Here is an 18,419-nt window from a genome sequence, read left to right as displayed (position 1 = left end):
ATACAATGCAGTTTATGGAGCGGTCTGAGCAAGAAGCTCGGTCTGAGGCAAACCAATTCAAACTGCTCTCCTTGTCGTTCCAAGATCCCACTGCAGTTGACATACTGTATACAAACCAGCCGAATGAGGCATCTATGCTCCTCTGTTGTGAACAAACACTGTTTTTTTTTGTTTTTTTTTTTTTTATCAGAAAATGTCAATCTTGTATGTTGATGTTACTCTGATGTATTCAAGGGGCCTCTGATATCGATCCACTTTGTCGACACATTAGTGGAATCCCAGTGCTTAATCCAATCAAGAAGGCACCAAACCAAAACCTAAGCATTTTTGAGGTTCTTATGAGCCTAAGGACTCACCCATTTTCCATTTCTACAGTAATCATTAGCTTTTTTCAATGCCAGGCATTCAAAATGGACTGTTAATACAAGCCATATGGAGCTTTCTGGTTATTTTGTGGTTTGGCTAAATTAGCTCATATAGTCTTGCAGGGTTTCAAATGTGATGCACTGCTTTTCTTGAACAATCAATTGATCTTTCTGTGTCTGGGCCCTTGGAGATTTGAAACCGCACACCTGCATGTCACAAAGTTTGAGATGCTACCACCTGGCGAGTTGTGATTGCTGTCTCCATCTGACAGTTTAATTTTAGCCACAGGAGCAGTTAAGCCCCACCAGTTTGTTGGATTTTAATATAAATGCTCAGCAGTTGCTTCCTGTAAAGGTACCACACGCATTCAACAGTACAATGAGTACTCAGGGAGCATTGTGAGGAAATTCATTCAGTTTATAGAAAACCTTATATTATATCTGGTGACTTTAATAAAGCTAACTTCAGGAGTGTTTACCCCAAATATCATCAGTGGTCCTATCACCTTGGATCATTTATACACCACACACAAATAAGCATACCGCTCCCTAATACGACGGCATCTCGGTCAATTGGATCTCCCTCAGTGCTATTACTCCCTGTTTATAAACAAAAGCTGAAACGAGATGAGCGATGATGCGAGCGGTGCAGTGCTGGACCCCAGAGGTGGAGGAGAAATTACAGGACAGCTTTGATTATGTGGACTGGGACATGTTTAGAGAATCTGCTTCCGATATGAATGAGTACGCCACTGCTGTCACATATTTTATTAAGAACTGTGTTACTGACTGTGTGCCCACAAAAACAGTACGCATATACCTCAACAATAAACCATGTACTACTCCAGAGATCCCCAAAAAGATCAAGTATCACACCATCACGTTCCGATCCGGAAATAGTCAGGCTTACTAACAGTGCAAGTATGATCTCCGGAAAACCATTAAGAATGCAAAACGTGACTATGGACGCAAACTGGAGTCAAATCCGCACACTTTAATAACTGCTTGTGCGTCACTTTAATTCACAGATGAATTAAACCGCTTTTATACCCACTTCAAAAACGCAAAACAACTTGTGGCTCTACTTAAGACCGTCCTAGTGGTTTCAGAGGAGGACTTTTAAACGAATCAACATCTGAAAAGCCGCCGGGCCTGATGGAATTTCAGGTTGTGTTTTAATAAACTACAGTGACCAACTAGCTGCTGTCTTCACAGATAGCTTCAATCTCTCACTAAGCACATTAATAGTACCCACTTGCTTTAAAAACGCCACCATTGTTCATGTTCTGAAAAACAAAGTCAATTGCCTCAATGACTTCTGGCTGGTAGCATTCACACCCATTACAATGAAGTACTTAGTGTGACTGGTGCTTAGACCAATTAAAGACATCACTCCAGACAGGCTGGTTTCCCTACAGTTAGCTTACCACCATAATAGATCTACTGAGGTTGCTATATCACACTTGCTCACCTGGAAAACAAAAAACTGTTATGCCAGGTTGCTATTTGTTGACTTCAGCTCAGCATTTAAACAGTTATTCCATCCTAATTCATACAGAAACTGCTATATCTAGGACTTGGCCCCACCTTATGCAACTGGATACTGGATTTCCTCACTGGCATACCCCAGCATGTGCGGATAGGCAAGATCACCTCCTCCTCTCTTATCCTTAACACTGGCACTGCACAGGACAGCGTGTTGAGTCCATTACTGTATGCAATGTTTACCCATGACTAGGAAGCCAGATACAGCTCCAATTCCATCTTAAAGTTTGCTGATGACACCACTATGGTAGGCCTGATCACAAACAATGATGAGTCATCCTACAGGGAGAAGGTGAGCCTCCTGGCAGGATGGTGCCACAGTAACAACCTTGCTCTCAATGTCAGCAAAACAAAACTGATTATTGACTTCAGGAAACAGAGAACAGTACACACCCATCTACATTGGAAGTGGTGCAGTAGAGAGGGTCAACAGTATTACATTTCTTGGGGTCACACTCACTTCTACCCTCAAGTGGACAGAGCATGTAAAGGCTGCCATCAAAAAGGCCCACCAACGTCTTCACTTCCTCAGATGATTAAGGAAATCTCGGATGTCCACCACAGTTACGACCAGTTTCTACAGGTGCGCTGTTGAATCCATCCTCACCAGGGGCACTACATCCTGGTATGGCAAGTACAAGAATCTCCACTCTGCTGAGGGTGGTAAAAACAGCTAAAAGGATCACAGCCACATCTCGTTCATCAATTCAGGACATCTACTCCAAATGCTGTCTCAGGAAAGTTGAAAGCATTCTAAAGGACTCTAGTCATTCTGCACAATTATTTTTCTCTTTTCAGCCATCTGGAAAGCATGTCAGGTTCATCAGCACACGCACATCACGATACAGAAACAGCTTCTACTCCAGTGCCTTGAGGCTATTCAATCAACCTGATAAATCCTCCTACTTACATACACATATTGGTATAACTCAATTACTCACGTCACATCATGGACATTTAACACCAACACTTATCGCTGCTACATTTAACATTTACCTTAATTTTGATTATATGATGTGTTGGTGTAGCGCTGGTTTAGCTATATTGGGGAGCATGATGGGTAGATTGTTCTCATGAAAATGATGTGAGTGCCATTTTAGCAAAATTATATTACGTGGTTCCTTACACGTATAGTGGGAGTTTCGATGTAAAATGTCCACTGTGTGGGGCCCAACTAACTAAAGTAGGCTACCTACCTCTCAACCCTAATCCTGACCGATAGTCTCCGAAAAAGTAAATGTGAGATGAAAAATGCAATTGCTGCAGCAACCACATCATTTTGTGTGGCTTCTATGACACTTTTGACTCGCTCGTCGACTCACATGCTCATCAGGTCTCTGATCCAGGTGCTTTGCATCACAAGTGCAATGCTCTATCAGTTGAGCTACAGTGTAATTATTTGCAATAAATATACATTATGCGGTAATGTCTACAGTGTTCATGGGGTGGTTGTTGAATTTCTTAAAGGGATAGTTCAAACTAAAATGTATATTCTGTTAACAATACTCACCCATACTCTGCTACCACTGTTTTTGGACATGATACCATGGCAATAAAATGTGTTTTGGACATGTACATAAATACCATGGTACATGAATATGGGAATCAGTTGGCACCATGGTATACGTAACCCTCAAGTGACCTAAATACCATGGTATTACCATCTGATACCATCACAGTACCATAGTACCGCTGTACTTTTGGTAAGGGTTGAAATAAAACAGAATTTGACTGTGTAGAAGACATAAATATGTAATATCTACTTGCCCTAATTTTGTCTTTGGATTTAAAGAATGTTGTTTGAACATTTGGAGTGTGTGATTTATAAACTGAAATGCCCTTCTGTAGTATACGACTCCATTCCCTAATGCATTACATGCGGTGAAAGAAAGCTATTGTTGTATTGTCTTCTTGTTGGCAGTATTATGGTGTTTCTTTGTTTATTGTGGGATTAATATGAGGTATTGTTTTTAAATATTCAGTTTATTGCTGTAAGGACAAAAATAACTGGACTGTGCTGGTTGTATGCTTTTTCAAGAGGTACTAGTGTGTGCTAATGTTAGTTGTGTCAGTATATGTGGTAAGATGAAAGCAGTCTTCTCTCTGACTGTGTGGATGCAAGCTGAGAACTAAATAAGGATGGCTGACACAGTTTCCTCACATAAAAGTCTCATTCGTCCTGAATATGTCTCTTGAAGTTTTAACATGCTGAGGCAGAAATTAAAAGTAAAAGAAAAAAACATACTGTAAGGTCTGAGGAAAAATCTAATATGTTCACAGAAATATTATGCTTACTGGTTAAAGATTTTGAGCATCAACCGTATTGCTTGGCTTATATATATATATATATATATATATACATCGATCAGCCACAACATTAAAACCACCTGCCTAATATTGTGTAGGTGGCCGCCAAAACATCGCCAAGCCGTAGCTCAGTATAGCATTCTGAGATACTATACTTCTCACCACAATTGTACAGAGTGTTTATCTGAGTCACCGTAGACTTTGTCAGTTGACCAGTCTGGCCATTCTCCATTGACCTCTCTCAACAAGGCATTTCCATCCACAGAACTGTCACTCACTGGATGTTTTTGGCACCATTCTGAGTAAACTCTAGAGACTGTTGTGCGTGAAAATCACAGGAGATCAGCAGTTACAGAAATTCTCAAACCAGCCCATCTGGCACAAACAATCATCCATGTGATTATCTAATCAGCCAGTCGTGTGACAGCAGTGCAGTTCATAACTTTGGGCAGATATGGGTTCAGGAGCTTCAGTTAATGTTCACATCAACCATCAGAATGGGGAAAAATGTGATCTCAGTGATTGGGAGCATGGCATGATTGTTGGTGCCAGATGGGCTGGTTTGAGTATGTCTGTTAGGGATGCACTGATCTGATACCTGGATCGGTATCGGCTCTGATACTGAAGCTTTTAGACAGATCGGCTATTGGTCCGATGATCCCGATCCAAATCCGATACGCTTGTTAGTCATGTCCGTTACTGTCAAGCTCCAAAAATGACAAAAAAAGAACCATTACAACACCATTAAAGTAGTTCGTATGACTTGTGCATTTTATTCAAAGCCACCATAGCTCAGTGAATCACAAAAGTCTGTGTTTTATAAGTAAATATATCAAATGCACATGCAGCTCCAGCGCGATAGTGAATGCCGCTGCTCTGTTTACATACACACACACACACACACACACACACTTGCGGCTATTTTTAACCTTCACAGCGGTGCACAATATTTTGAGCACAACTCAAGGACAACATCTCAGATGTAGACGCTCAATAGTTAGGTTCACTTGTAATATGCATTTAGAATGGCACTGGAGGATATATATATATATTTTTTTTTTACCAGAATTTGAATAAGAATCTAATTAAACTTCTGTGAACTTGCCTACAAATAGCCATACTTACAGGACTTCCTGGAGAGTTCAGAATGTCAAAATAAAAGTGTGAGGGTTTAAAAGTTAAAGGTGCATGATTAAGATATATTAATATGTATTATTATTATTATATATTATTATTATTATATATTATTATTATTATTATTTTACAAATTATATTTGGGTTCCAAAAAATAACTGTGTGAATGAAAATTGAGCTGATATAGAATCCTTTATTTTGGTCACACATTATACACACAGTTTTTTTGCATATATACAGTGAAATTTATTAGTTTTTCACATATCCCAGCTAAGCTTGGGTCAGAGTGCAGGGTCAGCCATGATACAGCGCCCCTGGAGCAGATAGGGTTAAGGGCCTTGCTCAAGGGCCCAACAGTGGCAGTCTTGGTGGTGCTAGGGCTTGAACCCCTAACCTTCTGGTCAGTAACCCTGAGCCTCAACCACTGAGCCACCACTGCCCCAATTTAGTTATCTTATAAGAGTGCAGGGTCAGCCATGATACGGCGCCCCTGGAGCAGATAGGGTTAAGGGCCTTGCTCAAGGGCCCAACAGTGGCATCTAATTATCTTATAACAAAATTGAACAAAAAAAAAGAGATCTGAATCCTTTAAAGTCCAGATACAAGTTGAAAAATCTGATTATTTTCTAATGATGAATTATACTGGAATTACTGTTAATTTTGCTTCTAGTTAAAAATAAAGTTTTTCTAAATAAGCTATACATTTATATTGAAATAATGTGAGGAACAACATGTTGATTTCCCATGTGATCATGTTGTCAACTGTTTGTTCTGCCTTTACAATTACAAATTTACTGACACCCTCATAATAACATTTTCTGTTTTCAATATTTTTAGTGAATTCACAGTAAATTTTCTTCAAAATAGGCTAAGTATTTGTTTGATTTCAGTCATTTTGGGTACTTCTCAATTGCTTTAAATTGCATTATGAATACAGTATATCGCCAATATATAGGCCTTGAATTGTAGATACTGCCATTGGCACTAGCTATGTGGTATGTTGATGTCAACTTCCTGTTGACATGTCATTTTATTTAACTGTTTTTACACTGTGAAATACTTGAAAATAAGGGTTGAGTTGGGGGCAGGTTGCTTGCATTAGCTATTAAAGCTAATTATGAATTTTAGACAATCATGATTATGTTCCTGTTGTAATTGTTGGGTTTTAAAGCGTTTGATCTGTGTTCTTTTGTCTCGGTGTGTTTGATACAGACATGAGCGCCAGCTCTCCTCTCTGTCTTTGTCTGAGCTGCTCCTTCATTCTCGAGGCCGTGCAGTCCTCCCCTCCCCCACTCCTCCATCTACTGTACGCTCTTATCTCCTTCCATTCTCCATCACTCGGCTGCTCACCCCTCCCTGTCTACATCCTTCGTCTCTCTCCACCTCTCGTCTTGCTCTGTCTGTTTCGCTGCCACTTTCTTTACCTTTGTTCTTCTCTATCTCCATCACTGTCCATTTCCCTCCTTAGTACTATCGTTATCTTTTATTTGGCATTTTGTCTGCTGCTATTGATAGAACAGTGGAAAGAGAAAAGGAGGGGAAATTCAATTGTGAAATGACAGAAGCCAGATTTGAACTTGCATCACCTACATGAGAACCACGGCTCAATGTCTCGAAGATTGTCTGCAGACTGCCATAGCTTCCCAAGCTATAAGCTACTCATAACTTATAATTAAAAAAGTTAAAATCTACAATTAAGCTACTTACAGAAGAAAATATTTGTAAATATGTTGCAGTTCTGATTGCAAAATTAAGTAATATAGTTCTACATTAAATTATGGTGAAATTAAAAAAATGAGTGCGACAACATTGAAATAGTGTGATAACATTAATGTATAATACAGTATATATAAACTAGTGATAAACAGCAGCAATTAAAGCTGTACATAAGAATTATTTTGTTACAATGAACAAGTCTGTTATTGAGTGAGTCCATGAAAATATAATGTTCAAAACCCTGTACTTGTCTTACCGCAATTCACTACAGTAAGTCTACAATATTGTTTTGTATTTTGTGCTGTCGGGTCGGATTTGGCGAGAAACCATAGGCTTACATCATTCGTCCTTGTGTGTTTACATCATGTCCAGGGCTGGACTGGTAATCTGGCACACCGGCATTTTCCCAGTGGGCCGACGCACTTTGGGGCCGATCAGAGGCGGACTGGCCATCGGGAGAACCGAGCGGGACGGTGGGTCGGCCGAGAAATGTGCGAAATGGGCCACGATAAGCTAAAATGAGGTTCCGCGTTATGCAGAACGGACAACAAAACAGTGCTGCGATATGCAGGAAAGGACAACTCCCAGGCCGATTTATCTTCCCAGTCCAGCCCTGGTCATATCCGTAAGTTCAGAAAAAAAGGACCGGCTGTGTCACTTGTTGGTGGGGAAACCATGGCAGTTCAGTCTGTCGCTGTTCCAGACATCAGCGGCAGGACGTCAGTCTCCAGATATATTGGGAAAAGTTGTTTACCTGCTATAATGCTTGGATATGTTTTCTGGTTGGGTTGTTGAAGCTTATATTGATTGTCATGCTTTAATGAATCGAACACTACTCATGTCTGTACTGATGCGTTTAGGTGAAGTTACTGTAATATGTTTTTGTAAAATTCATGACTTCTGAGTATTTTATAATACTGCTGCAGTTTCAAGATTCCCACTCCGTGTGTCCCTAAGTGTGTATGTGCTGCTGTTGTCTTATTCCTTTTACCCCAGTCACAGAAATGCACAACTTGTTGTATCACTTTCCTTTGCCCTTTAAGCAGATAGTAAGTTCAAAATGACATCTACAAGCCACTATACAAGGTGGTTCCCCATGAATGAATGCTCATCTAAAGTTGTTTATAATGTTCTAATTTCATGGCACAGTAATGTGCATATTAGTTTGTTAATCATGTAACCATCTCTCCAGTATAACTTTACTTTCAAAGAAATGGTTAAGGAAAATCAGTCAAAAGTTTCACCTCTTAAATTGAATAATCTTATTAAAATATGTAAATAAGATCTTCATCAAAGCAGGTAATATTTCGGATATAAATGTGTAAATGAATAACAAAATTTCAACATGAAAATAGCACATTTTACTCCAGCTCTGCAGGTTAATATCTCTGAGTGATCACAAGCAAAGCAGGTAATGCCGAGTTTACACTACACGATTTTAAACCCGTTGACCTACAGCCAATGAGAGAGCAAGAAACGGGGCACAAGAATTTTCAGTGGGAGGAGTCCTGATGTACCTGCAACAGAACATCAACTTGCATGGCTGCGGTATCAAGAAAGTCTCATTGGACCGAAGAAATGGAATCACAAAAATGAATTGCAGTTCCCAATGCTGAATACTAATGAATTGTTTATTAGAACATGTCCATTAACATTAACTGTCTGATTGTTGAATTAAATCATCACAAGAAAGTTATACATTTAATTTGAGTGATTTAATTTAATTAAACATATACATTTCTCCTTAAAATAGCTGATCTACTGTCATGCTACTGAAACGTTTAAGTTGGTAGCTATGCTACTTTTAGCTACGTACTCTCCAACACTGAGAGGTTACCACCCCTCCTCTGTTTCTTTCTCTTTGTCTGCCCATTTCTCTTTTGCCCACCCTCTCTTTGGCTTTAGACCATTTCTTCTCTGTCTTCTTGATGAGGTAGTCGGGTGTCACTGCAAGACACAGAAGAGAGAAGAGCCTCTTATGATCCGTATCCTGACATTTATTGATTTCACTGATGATGAAACAACATGATTTCTTTCTGAAACACAAGATGCGAAAAGCTATTGGGCAATGCCTCCTGATCAATGCACACAACAACACATACACAGGCCATAACACCATACTGATTAGCACACATTTGTGCAAACAAGAAGTCCATATGACCTCTTGTGTTCGGGCCAATTACACACTCAGTGATCACATTTTGTTAAAGTAACGTTGCAGTAAGTGCATGCTCGATAATGGCTTAGCTGAAATATCTGAGGGCTGCACAGACTTCAGAATTAATTTAATAATATATATTGTCTTTGCTCTGATTCACCTCTTTATATAAGCTGTTTCCTCTATCATTTTTGTTCAGATATTCAAGGGTAGTTCACCTCAAAATCGAAATTCTGTTACATTTACTCAACTTCATGTTGTTCCAAACCTGAATGACATTCGTCCAACACTAAAGGAGATGTTAGGCAGAATGTCGAGCGAGAAAAAAAGAAAGTTTTGAAATTTGAAACAACATGTGTGAAATAAATATCCATTTTCATTTTTGGGTGAACTGTCCCTTTAAGAATTACATCTTTCTTTTTAGATTCTAGGACAAATATTGATGGTCGATTCTATCTTTCAGTACACAGCAGAGGGTCAGGTTATTTATTTGATGTAAAACACATGGAACTTTGCACAGATTACATTACGTTATATCACTGTGAGGTAATCAGACACTATTTGGGCTCTGGACAGTCTTGCAAACATTGTGCTGTTTCAGCAGAACAATCCAATGTCATTTGACTCAGGCTTCTTTTACATTTTAAATAGAATGTCACTGCGTGTGACACTGATCATTATCAGGTCATAAAAGCATTTTACTTAATAAATTATGGGCAAGCATAAAAGGCAAGTATCACTTTTATTAATGCTCACACTAAGGGTCAGAGATTCCAACAAACCCCTAATTCTCAGTATTAAACTTTGGCACATAACTTGTTCCACACCATGCAACAGACATGAATGACACTTCAAATCATGCAGCTTGTTGAGGAGAGGTGTGCTGGTACTTTCCTAAGTGAGCAGACCTGTGCCATACAGTATCTAGGTGTTTCTTCACTCGCTGTTCTAGCTTGTATAGCACCCTGGGCAAAACTCCGCTTGTCTACTAATGATGTCCAATAGTGTATGTACTGTACATGGCATACATCACAGAGGATGCAGGATGGGACTCAACTGGTGGTGATGGGGTGGTGGAGGTTGCCGTGTTAGCACACTGAAACATCGACGTGATAGATTGTGAGCAGACTTATAAAGCATTGGCTTACAAGTGATTGGTTAGGAGTTACCCAGCTAATGGTGCGATGATGTACAGTTGCTCGTCTTCCCACTAGAACTACGCTGCGCTTACATTTCCAGCACATCTCCAATTTTATTTTGTGTTTAATAGAATTCTGTGGTGGAAATTATGCTGATTTAAATTACATTTTACATTTTTTTGAAATAAAACTAAGACTAATTTCCTAGTCAACATTTAATGTATCCTAATGAATATTTTCACACTTTTTGCATAATTTGGCAAAATCTCAGCTTATTTGAAAATGACAGCCAATAAAATCATTCTGCTCACAAGTGATATTTAGATATCTTCTTTGTTTTCTTCAAACATTTACTTTTGTCGACTTGGTTAACCAGTACACTAACTTTTTACATTTACATTTATTCATTTGGCAGATGCTTTTATCCAAAGCTACTTACAAAAGAGTAAAACATAAGCGAATCATCTTAAGGTGACAGTGGTAAAAAGTGCCATATTACAAAGTTTCACTAGCATCAGAATAGTATTCAAAACATATACAAGTGCAAATTTGTAATAATTATTTTTTGTTAGTGACTAGTTAAGAGCTCTTGGAAAAGATGCGTTTTAGGTAGTTTTTTGAAGACAGAGAGTGAGTCAGCTTCACGGATGGAGTTGGGAAGTTCATTCCACCAACATGGTATGATGAAACTGAAAGTCTGAGAAAGTGTTTTGGTGCTTCTTTGTGTTGGTACAACAAGGCAACTTTCCTTAGCCGAACGCAGGCTTCTAGTGGGTGTGTAGCTCTGCAGTAGGTATGCTGGAGCAGACCCAGTGACAGTTCTGGATGCCAGCATCAGAGCCTTGAATTTGATACGTGCATCAACCGGTAGCCAGTGGAGAGAGACAAAGAGTGGTGTAACATGCGCTCTCTTTGGTTCGTTAAAGGTCTAATTGCACATGCAGGAAGGCCTGCATTGAGAGCGTTACAGTAGTCCAGTCTAGTTATGACAAGTGACTGAACAAGCAGTTGTGTGGCATGTTCCGATAAGAAGGGTCTTATCTTCCTGATGTTGTAGTATGTAAATATACATGATCTTGCCGTCTTTGAGATGTGGAACGTGAAATTTAGTTAATTTTTTTTTACTTAACATTTTAAAAGAAAACAGTACATTTATTATTGTCGCTATTTTATTCAGGTTGTGAATCATTTCAGTTACACTGTTTTGGTTACCTGACAAAACGTTTTCTTTTTTTTATTATTACTATTATGCTATTCACTGAACTGCTAATGGCAAAGTCTCTGTTAAAAATGTAAAGGTTCGAGACAATAATTTTCCTGTGGATGTGAATTATACTGTGGAGTTTTTCCTGTTCAGTGTAAAAAAGGATTATAGCTATTCATTGTTTGATTTACGATTATGCTCAGTACCCGCAAATACATATTAGCTGTCTCTCAGAACTAAGTTTTAAGTAGATTATTCTTGATGTCAATGCAAGGTTTATTAAAAGCCAGTTAATATCGACAATTTATCTACAGAGACATGAGGAGATCAGATTTTTAACTGAATTCCAATGAATATCACAAAGTGACTGAACAAAAATAGACCTGAAGCTTCATGGAAAAGAACTGTCACAGTCTTTTGTACTCTTCAGTTGTCACAGCCTTCATTGATTAATCAAACTCTTCACCCCCATACTCTCTGGCTGATTGGATGAGACATGTATTGTTCGGTCCAGCATTGCAGGACTTTTCAGACATCGCTGTATGCTATATTGATGGCACCAGTAACAGCATTGGTGAATTATTTAATGGGTAGGATTTACCAGGGGGCCAAGCTCAGCCTGTGTTACCATGGAGGCTAAAACAGCTGTGTCAAAGATGAGTGTACTCTCTGGTAGAATATGAAGTTTGCTTTTGTAAGTCTGTAGTGGCCTGTTTTAATGTTTGTTAAGCCTGCATGCTTAGAAAAGTAATAGCACACCACACCTTAAAGGAATGATCCAGGTTCAAAACAGGTTAAGCTCAATTGACAGCATTTGTGGCATAATGTTGATTACCAAAAAAACAAAAATTACATTTTGACTCGCTCTTTTTTCTTTAAAAAAAGCAAGAATCTGTGTTATAGTGAGCTACTTACAATTGAAGTGAATGTGGCCAAGCTGTAAAAGAGACTAGCCAAAATCCTAGGCTAGAGATATGGTTAATTCTGTTTGCAAACCCTCAAAGAACTTAAAAAGAATGACAAAACAAAAATAGTAGTATGAAGAGACTTTACGTGGCACCCACACGGATATAGAAACAGGGCAGATTGTGTACTGGCCCAAGGGTTGATGGAGTTTGATTCAGCAGTGACTTCAGTGTTTGTGATGGGTCATACTCCATGCTGAGATGGAGAGGACCAGAGGCTCTGCCATTAAAATATTCATGTTAAAATTGGACCCAAAGCCATGAGCTCAGTTAAAGAGCCCTCTCCATGTTTGCACTGCTTTCAAATGAGAGCTTTGCTTACTAGTTCTCCACTCAGCCTGTCCTTGGGGAGAGATGAAAGCTATGAGAGGAGGCTGAGATGGAGAGGATGAAGATATGGATGCTCTATATAAGTTCAGCATTATTTTAATATTTTTATGCACTTAAATGCGTAGAGATCAAGGGGGAAGGCAAATCAACTAAGCTTTTGAATACTATTTCTGTAGAGAACAAATGGAATATATATATATACACAACACACACACACACACACACACACACACACACACACACATATATATATATATATATATATATATATATATATATATATATATATATACATGTGTATATATTAAATAAAATAATCAAAAATATTCAGATAATTAAAATGCATTACATTCTTGTGGCAGAAGAGTTAATCATTGATAAGACAATACAAAAAGCGGCTTTAAAATACAATGTATTGTTTACTTCCATATTATTGAACATAAGTCAATCATTGACACACAGTTCACAACAATCCATTCACAAGTGAATTTGTCAATCAGTTGGAGATTTATTATGAGGGCTTGTTTAAGGACCCATCAATGTACACCTGCGTCAGACATGCTTGTGTAGCATCTCAGGTGTGTTGCGTCATAAACATACATTTTTAGGTCACTGTGTCAAGTTAAATTTACGATCCATCAAGTGTTTTGAATGCAAGAACGTAATGCATGTTTGTGTTGTGCAGTCTCCTGTAGGGTTGTTTTGATCACTGTATAAACTGCACGTTGCCATACAGCTGTTTCACTTACTGCCCTCTGGAGTAAACAGGTGGTACTACATGCTTGCATTTCTCAGGAATCTTCTTTATTACGGTCCAGGGGCATTGCGATTTATTGCATAATTTATTTTATTTAATTTAAAAAAATATATATATTTAATAAAATTAAGCACACTGAATTAACACATGAAATCGACAGACCTAATATATATATATATATACAGTATACGTACAGTAAATGGTGGCCCCCCCCAAAAAAAGCATAATGCTTATGCTTAGTGCCTGCGTAGTCAAACCAAATGTCAGCCTTTCAAAGTATTCTTCATTTGACTGTGTGCTCATACACAGGTGGTTGGCGCATACTCGCATACGAGTGTTATGAGATACAAGACTATTTCTCTTCCGGAGTTTAGACCCATAAAGATGCCTTTATATTCCTTCAGACTCAAGTTATACAAATGCAGATATCTCCTGACCTCCTTACACACATGCTTTTGACATGCACATCCACTGTTGTTTAAGCATTTGGCTTTCTAGGCAAGTCAGTCCACTCTGCAGCCATCTTTGGAATGCTCTTGGGCAGCTATTTTTCAGGGGTACAATCGGCATAAAAGTTCAGCTCCTATGTACTTGAATGGGGAAACACGGAAATCTATAAAACATTTGGTCAAGATTACGGTCAAAGAACATATTTAAAATCAATAAAATGGTATCATTAATTGTGCTTCTTTAGCTCAGATCACCCTTAAAAAAAACAAAAACATTTTCAGGCTCATCCAGCTAATGAGCTTGCGTTCTCGAATTGACTGACAGGTGTTGTCTGTATCTAAAAGTTATTGGCTCTTTTACTGTAATGTTGGACTTCCTTTGCTACACCCGCCATGTTTGGTGTTTCAATTTCTCCCATTAGTTTTAAGACAAGTGGTCCGTCTCGGGCTATCAACAATCTGTGATTCGGTCAACAACTCTCTGAACTACTTGCCTGAAGGGCCCTGAACAAGTGATTTTTTTCCCAAATTCTAGATATATTTCAGGATATCTTTCAACCTATTTACTCTTTGTTCCTCTCCTCAGACGTGGCTGAAGAACTATGGCTACTTGCTCCCTCATGACATCCGCACATCGGACCTGCGATCGGAGAAAGCCATGCAGTCAGCGGTCGCTGCTATGCAGCGGTTTTACGGCATTCCAGTGACGGGAGTGATGGACAAAACCACCATCGAGTTAGTACCACCTTCTCTACTTCACAATTCAAGATCATAGCATGAGAAAAACAAGATTCATAGCTTGTAAATTAAATATTGCGCAATGTTATTGTGTTTTTCAGTAGATTATAGGCTTAGCTGTTAAAAGTTAAAAGTTTTCAAGGCAGATATGGAGCCCTTCACTAGCATCTAGTCCATTTTATGCTTTTAAAAGTGCAACTGGGGAACTTGACGTGTTACTTCCGAAAGTTTGTGTACCCTGAAATCGACCCCATGTAGCAGAATTACTAACAAGCGCCATCCCTCATCATTTCAGTGTTATACATGTGTAGCGCTACTGATCTAGCGTTTCACAAGCAACCTCTGGGATACAGGCTTTAGTCCAGCGGGAACCAGGAACTAATCGCATTCACATAAACAATGGTCATTTTTATTCCACTGACAGTTAGGTTTCATAAAATATGCATTTCTGTTGACTGCATTACATAATTTGCAACTAAAATTACAAATTGACATTTCAACCATACATACATTCAACAACCCTTCTGGCTTCAGCCACAGTAGTTCTAATTGCGGTAAGCACAGACCCATTTCAGCAGCAAAACTTTCAATCTACTGGTGCCGAATTCAAAGTGTGATCAGACTAAAAATTGGGCACTGGTGAAACATCTGTTATAATGAAATATTTGCAATTTATGATGCTTCCAAAAAAGTAAACTTGTTGTTAAAGTATGCTGAAACCAATGATTATGATTTGTGTGTTTTAAGGTGGATGAGAAAACCTCGGTGTGGAGTTCCAGATCATCCTCACATCAGCCGACGAAGGAGAAATAAACGCTACGCCCTCACTGGTCAGAAATGGAGGGACAAAAAGATCACATACAGGTAAATTAAATATAAAGAGTCTTAAAGTGCACATGTTCAAAATTGACCCTGTTTAATACACATTGATTTCATCAAAATGTACAGTTTTTTTCCTAAACAGGTTGCACCTGAATATACAGTAAATTGCAGCTGGTCAAAATGGCATTGTCGCTTCTGTGTAAAAGTCCCACTTATAGTGGTTGAACAAGAAATAGACCAACATCTATTACATTATATTAGTCACTTTAGACTATATGTCTCGCTGTGAATAATAAAAAGTCGAAAAGGCAAAAAAGAAAAAAATGGAACTTGATGTCCTTTTCTGCACATTGCAACGCCTTTTTGTGATTCATTTTGCCCTTTTTGCGGCCGACCCACGGGAACGCTCGGTTCTCCAGATGGCCAGTCTGCCCCTGATCGGCCCCAAAGTGCATCGGCCCACCGGGAAATAGCGCGGTATGCCAGATTACGGGGGGGGGTGTTGTTTGATGTCCTGTTCTGCATATTGCGACACCTTTTGGTGATCCATTCTGCCCTTTTCGCGGCCTACGTTGTTGAAGTGCTTCCCTCCAACCTTAAAACAGCTGAGAGATGCTTTTGGTTTTTTTTATGGGCTAGAGATAAACAAAGAAAGCAAAGGATGTAGCAGGTTAGAAGGGAGGTGGAATGGTTGATAAAAGGCTGCTACTTTGAGTGGTTTGCTTTGCTATTATTTTTCCCAAAGCCCACATAACCTGTTTTACTTCCAGGCTTGGACTGATGATATACAATGCAATGGTAATCTGCAATTGTTACATTAAATCTACATTTTGTAGATTCCTCATTTAATATTTTGTTAAAAATGAACAAAATACCATTATTAAGCCAGTTCATAAACAAAATCTGTGTTCAAAACCAGGTACTTACCTTAGTCTGAGACATTAAACCTACGATAAACCTCCAATAATGATTTACGTTCAGAGCTAGTAGCATAAAAAATTATGCTACTTGCATGCTCAGACAACTTATATATTTTTTTTGGGTTATACATCTTGTAGAACTTCTTAGTATCCCTGACCCCTGATGTAGCTAGTCAGGTCCGCTCTGATATGGTGATCACAGGCAACCATGAGCATACCTCAAACTATTGGATTCATCTGTGCATAGGGTTACCACTTTTCAATCCCTTTACACTCGTATCCCTCCTACTTCCCGGGTTTTCGGCACCAGTGTAAAGGGATTTAGACGGGCAAGGAGGCGGGGAGAACCAGCTTGACAATATAAATAATAGTTTAATGAGAAACTTAAACCAATGACACAAACACACACATGACGGTCAGCTGACCGTAAACAATCTCTCTCTCGTCGCACCACCTTCCGCAGTCGGCCTTTATTCCTCTCGGAGGCTTAATTAGCCTGATAAGGGACAGGGTGTGTATAATCATGACCCGGCCCTGCCCTCCGCCCTGTCAAAGGGACAAATATGATATTGATTACTGAGTATTGATTCGATACGGGACACAACTTTTCATCTTTAGAAACAGGACGTTCCCGTATTTTACAGGATGGGTGGCAATCCTATCTGTGCAGAAGAGCAGAGTCCCGAAGCTGACGTGAAAAACAAAACAATGTTCCTCCGCGAGGAACTTGCGATTTTATGTTTGAACCGCAGATGTCGAGAGAGAGAGCCCAGACAACAGTGTACCTTTGTATTTTGACTTAATCTAACCTGGTTGATTCAGTCATATTAAGTCATATGTTTAATTCGAATAAAAACAGTTAATTTAGATGTTACCACATTTCGAATATTTTTGGATTACCTGACAAAATTACCCCTTCTGTGATAAAAAAAAATTGTTTGGTTATACCACCCACTCCATTCCAATGGGTCTATATGCAAATGAAGGCAGTTGCCTTGCTGCCTAGTTAATCAATGACTTTTTTTTTATAAAGTTATCTTTCAAGGCACCAAAACAACATGTCTAATAGCTATAACAAATGTAATTGAAATAAAGAGATAAGCACGCATATATTTAATGACTACAATGCTTATTTCGTGCCTTGGTGACTTCCTTACTCAGCATACTGCCTTCAAAGGCTCCATTTTTCAGGTTTTGGCCTAAATGTCCGGATCACAAGGATTCTGAGACTTTTTGTACTTGTTATTCATTCCTGTTGGCTTGACAATTAAATCATTTAGAAGATATGAAAACATTCACTATGCACTATTCATTTCAATTAGTTCCAGACTATAGGGTTAGACTTAGTGTGGAGTCACTAGTTAAGTGAAATGTGATTTTCTCACTTGTGCTTGCCTGCAGTTGTGTGACAGAGGCAGCCATCTGCCTGTGCCTGAGGTGTTTGGCCTGGTTTAACTTTTGCCTCATATTCAAGGAAATTCTTTATGCGGATGAATTATTATGTAACAGTGCAGCACTGTGTTCTCAAACTGCATTTGCACAACCAGTCATTAATAAGACTGATTAAGTCTAACAAATCTTAAATACACAAAACACTATAATAATAATTGGTTCAATTCAAGTTATGCTCTCTAACCAAACCTGTATGTCGGTAGACGATTCACATTAAAATAATGTTAATTAAAAATCAAATATAAAAAAAATTATATATAATAATTATTCAAATAATGGACAACTTGTGATTCGTGAGTCTTTGAAACTGAAAAACAACTAGGTCTTGAAAGTCATTTGTTCTCAAATCAGACAACACTGGTGCCGCTGAATGTTTATTGTTGCGTGCAAATAGCAATGACATAGAATCTGATAACTT

The 18,419-nt window shown here is 38.7% G+C and overlaps 1 protein-coding gene across 1 annotated transcript in view; it reads left to right on the top strand.

The window, feature by feature from the left end:
• LOC127653570 (matrix metalloproteinase-24-like) overlaps window positions 1-18,419 on the top strand; it is a 37,711-nt gene that overhangs the window by 6,803 nt on the left and 12,489 nt on the right. The window contains exons 2-3 of the mRNA XM_052140283.1: window positions 14,656-14,804; window positions 15,555-15,671. Of these exons, the coding sequence (XP_051996243.1) occupies window positions 14,656-14,804; window positions 15,555-15,671 (266 nt within the window). The remainder of the gene's footprint in view (window positions 1-14,655; window positions 14,805-15,554; window positions 15,672-18,419) is intronic.

This window comes from Xyrauchen texanus, chromosome 13, assembly GCF_025860055.1.
Source record: "Xyrauchen texanus isolate HMW12.3.18 chromosome 13, RBS_HiC_50CHRs, whole genome shotgun sequence".
NCBI lineage: Eukaryota > Metazoa > Chordata > Actinopteri > Cypriniformes > Catostomidae > Xyrauchen > Xyrauchen texanus.
Note: the sequence above shows the minus strand (reverse complement) of the source record. Positions and strands in the feature narration are given on the sequence as shown.